The sequence below is a fragment of the Triticum urartu genome, chromosome 5A (genome assembly GCF_056163025.1).
Source record: "Triticum urartu cultivar PI428250 chromosome 5A, HENAU_Tu73, whole genome shotgun sequence".
Classification (NCBI taxonomy): domain Eukaryota; kingdom Viridiplantae; phylum Streptophyta; class Magnoliopsida; order Poales; family Poaceae; genus Triticum; species Triticum urartu.
The window spans coordinates 540,744,697-540,750,780 of NC_141877.1; the positions used below are offsets into that span (position 1 = coordinate 540,744,697).

General features: G+C 47.5%; 1 protein-coding gene across 2 annotated transcripts; it reads left to right on the forward strand.

Moving 5' to 3' along the window:
- Nucleotides 1-1,450: 1,450 nt before the first annotated feature.
- On the forward strand, nt 1,451-4,387 carry LOC125530882 (Nucleic acid-binding, OB-fold-like protein). Of its 2 annotated transcripts, none has more exons than XM_087521569.1 (7): nt 1,451-1,703; nt 1,797-1,871; nt 2,879-2,967; nt 3,165-3,249; nt 3,430-3,502; nt 3,669-3,784; nt 4,205-4,387. In XM_087521569.1, the coding sequence occupies exons 1-6, from the start codon at nt 1,521-1,523 to the stop codon at nt 3,755-3,757; spliced, it is 594 nt and encodes a 197-aa protein (XP_087377695.1). In that variant the 5' UTR covers nt 1,451-1,520; the 3' UTR covers nt 3,758-3,784; nt 4,205-4,387. The 2 variants fall into 2 exon arrangements, with proteins under 2 accessions (XP_087377695.1, XP_048551259.2); XM_048695302.2 differs by having other exon boundaries at nt 1,452-1,703; nt 3,430-3,511.
- The last annotated feature ends 1,697 nt before the right edge of the window (nt 4,388-6,084 follow it).

Consider the following 6,084-nt stretch of genomic DNA (forward strand, 5'->3'; position numbering starts at 1 on the left):
CAGGGATGCCGAAACTTGTCAGCGAGAAAGAAGAACAAAACTAGTAACAAGGAGACCGATATAGTGAGCATGAGAATACCGATATATTTCACATCAGGTTCTGTAAAGTATCGTGACGCAAAAGGAATAACACATGATAACCAAAGGTCCACTGGAATATCATTCGTGTATTCATAGGGGTCAATATAGATGTCCACGGCTCCGCTATTGATCATTGAACGAAAGAGATTTTGTTCATGTCTATGTTTTACCGAACCTATAGGGTCACAAGCTTCATGGAATCACAATTTGTTAAGTGTTAATGGAGTAAGAGTTATGAGAAAAATATTCAAAGAAATAGTTTTGAGAGAAACCAGAAGCATTTCGGGGTTACCAAAGAGTTTCGGGTAATACCCAAAAATGATATATAGGTGAAAATTGTTTTCGAGGACCTAAATATAAATTATAATGGGCTCTAATATGATTAGGAGGACCCTAGAATTTATTCATAGTAAACGGGCTAAAGAAAATAAAAGAAGGCCTATTAGGGGAGATAATGGGCCCTAATTAAGACCCATTAGTGGAGGCGCCCCAAGGGGACTCCGAATTGGGAGGTGGAGTTGGACTCCACCACCCCCTAGGCCGGCGCAATGGGAGGGGAAATCCTTGCCCAAATTGTCCACCTCTCCCTCTCCCTTGAACCTATATATAGTAGAGGATTTTGGCCTTCGGAGACACAAGTTCTTTTGCCTTCAGCGCCCCTCTCTAGTTCTATTTCTCTTTAATCCTCATAATAGAGAAGCTCGATGAGGTTCTTTTCTACTTCCTCTAATTCTCCAGCGATGATTAATTCTAGATGGTGAAGCGATGTCGTATTGTGAAGCCTGTAAGCTTGTAATCTGTAGAGAGGTCGTGCTTTCAGTCTTTTTTTCGAGGGATCATTCCTGAACGGTTCGAGTGACTTCAACTATGATCTACACCAACTCTTCTTCCGCTGCAACTCGGAGTTGGTAACGATCCGATCTAAACCGCAAATGCATCTTCATAGTGTTTCGGTTTTGATCATAGGATGAATTTTTCTTTCAACTATGTTTCCCAATATGGATATGGTTGTTGCTATAGCTTGTCGATTATGGTTTTGATCGCTTCGGGGTCTTTTTCCCTCGCTGGGGCATAACTTTGATCTTGCATGACTTTGTTATTTGCTAGAGAATTTACCTTTGTGTGTGTGCGTTGGTGTTTGTTGTATGCATCCTAACTATACAAAGGCCGGGTGTGTACTCATTATGTTTGTATCAGCTTGATGCTTCATTTTGAGTCAATAAAATTCACCCATCGTTGAAAAAGAAATAGTAGGAATAAATCAAATCACAACCTCCAAAAGCTTGGGCCGTTTCTTTAGCTGAAGTTGGGCCCATTTTGGAGCAACTCCTTGGGCCGTGCGGCCTCAAATCAACGGGGAGTGTTCAGCCCACAAGTCACCCGAAACAGGCAGAGCGAAACCCTCTCCTCGCATTCCCCCGAACCCAAACCCCCAACCAATGGCGGCCACGGCAATGGAGCACGACGGCGGCGCCGAGGTGGTGGTCACCCCGGGGGAGCTCCTCGGGCCCTCCTCGTCCCTCGAGGCCGGGCGCGGCGCCTACGCCGACGGCCGCTCCGTGCGCGCGTCGGTCACCGGCCGCCGCCGCTTCGTGGCCCCCGCCCCCGGCTCCTCCGACCTGGTGGGTTTACCTAGGGTTTCTGGGGCTGTCCGTCCCTTCGCTCCTCGCGCTGCTTCTTCTGATTGATTGGTTGGCCTTTTGGTTTGGCTGCAGAGGTCCACGGTGGAGGTGGTCGGGCACAAGGCGCACGGAGCCGTGCCGCAGCCGGGGAGCATCGTCATTGCCCGTGTAAGATCTCTCTCTGTTCCCAGAACACCGTTGATTGGAGAAGCTTGATGTTCAGTGCCCGGATTGTGTTTCGCCGAATTTCGTTAGCGCTGAGTGGATGCCGTGTGTACCCATCTATTTGCCATGGTTGAATTAGGAGCTGGCTGCTGTTGCCGTCTGTAATCTTGCTTTTCATGTCGGAATGGCTGGTGCCGTATAGGCATATGCTTGCAGTTAGCTTAACTGGCACAAATCACCAGCATTGCCTGTGCAAAAGGACCGACATCAACATAGGCAACCACTTTTCTTTAGTGATGTATGTGCATGTATCACTTCAGACTTAAGAGTCTCATCTTAGTGTTTATAGACCTTGTTAACTTGTAGGGGCTGTTTGGTTCTCGCCTATGTGAGCCCTGCCAATCGTTGGCTAGCCAATTTATTGGCGCAGGATTTGGCCGCCCCAGACTTGCCAACTTTTTGGCGTCGAGTTGAACTAGGAAAGCTGGAGTGGGCTGGGCGCACCAAAATATTGGTTCCCATCCAAACGGGAAGCCAGGCTTGGTCAATGACCAATATTTTCGTTTGGCAGCCAAGGGCTGCAATCCAAACAGCCCCGTAAAGCCTTGCTGACTTGAAATTCGTGTAAAGTTTGTGAACAACCAGCCTATTGTTCGTGTGTTGGGCCTAGCAGTAAACAAGGTTATATAGCTGCTTGCTCCCCAAACAATATCAGGTACGTTTATGAAGATTTTCTTTGTATCGTGTCCTCATTGACCTGTGAAGATGACTTTACATAATGGATAAGGGGAGTTTGGTGTTTCATGAAAATGGAACCTGGGCTTGCCCTTTGATTTCAAGAAATTAAAGAGGGGGGGGGGGGGGGGGGGGGGAGTCTTACATCTATATACTCTGCTCTTGGTAGTGGCACAACCATCTCTTACTGTAGTGGGTTTAGCTGAGACAGATTTGCATGCCAACTTGTTTTAAATGGCGGCAGTGCTAATTGCTGAAGGTTGTTACTGTTGCAGGTGACAAAGGTTATGGCTAGAATGGCGTCTGCAGATATAATGTGTGTTGACTCAAAGGCTGTCAAGGAAAAGTTCACTGGCATGATAAGGTATTGGCCCTTGTTCATGAAATATCTGTTGCTGCTATGCTGCCATTTAGTAGTGCTCTCATAGATTTATTGTATGATTTTTTTTTAGTAGATTGCCAAAGTGTTTATGGTCGATTGCTTTTGTTAATCGTTTTTCTTGTGGCTAATAGACAGTGTATTGCAGGAAAGTTCCTCATGCCATGCTCTTATGTTTGTAGGCAGCAAGATGTTCGTGCAACTGAGATTGACAAGGTGTATATGTACCAGTCATATCGACCTGGCGATATTGTTAGAGCTCTGGTTGTATCCTTTAGGGAGGAACGTGGCATCCTAGTTGTTTTCTCTTGGAGTCTTGGTCATGTGCATCTGCATGCTTCAAGGCACTTTATTTCCAGAAATTATTCATTTGATTATTTATCAACCAGCTTCTAGTCTTGCCATCTATACTTTTGACCAGATTGCAAACCTTACATCATGCTGAAGCTCTCTCTTGGTGATGCAAGGGCATACTACCTTTCGACTGCCAAGAATGAACTTGGAGTTGTTTCTGCCCAAAGTATAGCGGGTAAGCTTTCTGTTACTCCCATACCAAATTACTCGCCATTAATTTCAGGATGCAAGTATGCATCGTGCAGTGAGTGAAGAAATTAGTTACAGTTGTTCCTCATATTGTATGATTCAGGCAGAATTGTGCTGATGCTGCTACCCTTGTTTTTCTCTAGGTGGTACGCTGGTCCCAACCAGTTGGACTGAGATGCAATGTGAATTGACTGGCCAAATCGAGCAAAGAAAAGTTGCAAAAGTGGAGTAGATCTTGTTTATTTTGCAAGATAGGAAGGTAAATGTTGGTTACAGGGTTTCTCCTTTTCTCAGAGATGCAATGTGAATCGGCTCAGACTGTTTCAGTTACGCACTTAACTTTGTGCCCTTATTTCATAGTGGAAACAGCTACTACCCGTATTTCTAGTGTATTGCCTGTAATGTATTCTAATCCTATACAGTAGCTAGTTGGCTACTACTTATTAGCCTAGTCCCTGGTATACAACTTATGGTCGAATATGTACTCTGCTCTGCACACCGATGAAACCTTGTCAACCTCACTGTTGATCAGCTTTCAAAAGTTCAGTAACCAGTGAAATGTTTGACTGGTCTACACCTCAATGCACTGTATTGTTGCTTTCAAATGTTCATCCCCTCCGTACCATGACTGAAACTTTGTGGCTATTCTCACAATAATTTTCTTATTGTCGCTTTACAGGTTTTGATGGTGTACGATATGTTTGATCAACAACTTGGGGTCCTCCGGGCATGATCATTGTCACTGGATTTAGCACATTAACACTGCCCGTGTGGTGCTATTTTGACTAGGTTTTAAGTGTAACGCAGCTATGTTTGTTGAATGTTATTTTGGGCTTTGAGTGAGATTGTGATGTTGTGGTCTGCTGAGGCTTTGGAACAGTTGAGGTGTTGGTTTTAGGCTGTAGACTGAATGTGCAAAAGATGCCATTAGATTTTTTCTCTCACACAGAAAAGTAGTAAGTTCTTCACTGGAGAGTTTATAGCGGCGAGTAGAGATTCCAATGCGATAACCAGATTGATATGTAGATCGCCAAACCGGGTCCGGCAACTGCTTGTAGTGGCCTGCCGGCGGCGGGCAGAAGTAGTACGAGCACAGGTTTACGGGAATCTGGTTATCGGGAACCAGAACGAGCAAGCAAGCAAATTCAATATGGGTTTGCGGGAATCCTATGCGGTGCAGGCTTGTTATATTCAGGTCTCTCATAAGAAAGCTGAGCACAGGTTTCGGCCTGCTATAGATGTGCTTGGGTGTTAGAGCATCAACAACCTGACAAACCAAGTTTTAGCCCCCTAGTACGTCTGCGGACACGCTCGTGAAGAGCGTTGGCTCACCCCCTCATTTGTCCGTGTACACAGCCGTGCCTTTCATATCCAAACCCTCACATTCCCATGCAACATAGATCAACACAACATAGATAAATTAAACACATATAGTATTGATAGATTGGACATATAACCGGACACGACAATTTCAGTACATACATAGTTCGATAGGTTGGTACGATCTATGACTAGATCAATTAGATGGTGATAAATTTCATCATTTCCTCGCCGGGTCCTTCCCCTTGTTATCTTTGGAGTAACGATGGTGGCATCGAAGTCATCGTATGTGTCGGCGCCCGGAGGCCGTTGGAGTCACTGCAGGTGCCGGAGGAATCGGACGAGCAGGGGATCCCGACCCGACGTTGGGCCGCGTGGGCCTGCTCCTTGGCGAGGCTGCTTGCTTTGGCGGTTGTGTCAGCCTTCTCCTTTGCGAGCCGCTCGGACTCCTCAAGGCCGAGCCACAATGCTTTCACATTTTTGCGGCGGCGACTACGGCAGTTCGTCTCAGCCTTGGTCAACGATGCGATCGTAGGACGCTGCACATGAGCGCGTGCTCAGAATCGAAGGGCAAGGCGATTGGGGCGGATTTGCAGGAGCCGCAAACGGAGTGGCTAGATCCGGTCCTGGCCGCCTGCCTCGCGTGACGAGCTGCCTACGACTATGACTCGGGAAGTCGCGGGCCGAAGGTACCGGGACCAGCACCCAGCACCGGCCGAGAGGAGCAGGGGCTAGAGGTGACGAGTGCCATTGGACGCCTCACCGGGAAGGGCATAGACCGCGACAAGACGGTGTGGTTGTGTGAGGAGCTGGAGCTGCCCCGTCGGGCCACCAGGATGGATTCGAAGCTTGAGCTCCCGCCACTATCCATCCGTGACCGACGGGGATGGCCAGCTCCTCATAAGACTTCGCCGCGAGAGTGTCCCAATCCACAGGGTTGGGTTCAGATGAGGAGTCGTTGCCAGATCTGGCCATGGTGAGGGGAGGGGAGCGAATGGGGAGAGGACTGAAAGGGGAGCAGAGTAGAGGGTGAAGAGAGAGGCTGGCTAGGGTTTGGTCCCGAAATGAGGTTTTTTTGTGGGGTTGGGATGGGCCGGCGCGGGATGATCCGACATGTCCACCATGTCTAAACCGTCATATGTTCACCCCATATATGGATTGGATATGAAGGGTCTCGAACATCTCGGACAAATGAGCTGAGTTTAGGGGGTCTGATGATGACTTTTTTTTGGGGGGTGG

Coding starts and splice junctions, on each gene's coding strand:
- LOC125530882 (XM_048695302.2), top strand. CDS start 1,521: ATGGCGGCCACGGCAATGGAGCACGACGGCGGCGCCGAGGTGGTGGTC. Junction 3,250..3,429: donor ATATTGTTAGAGCTCTGGTT/GTATCCTTTAGG, acceptor ATCATGCTGAAG/CTCTCTCTTGGTGATGCAAG. Junction 3,512..3,668: donor TTCTGCCCAAAGTATAGCGG/GTAAGCTTTCTG, acceptor GTTTTTCTCTAG/GTGGTACGCTGGTCCCAACC.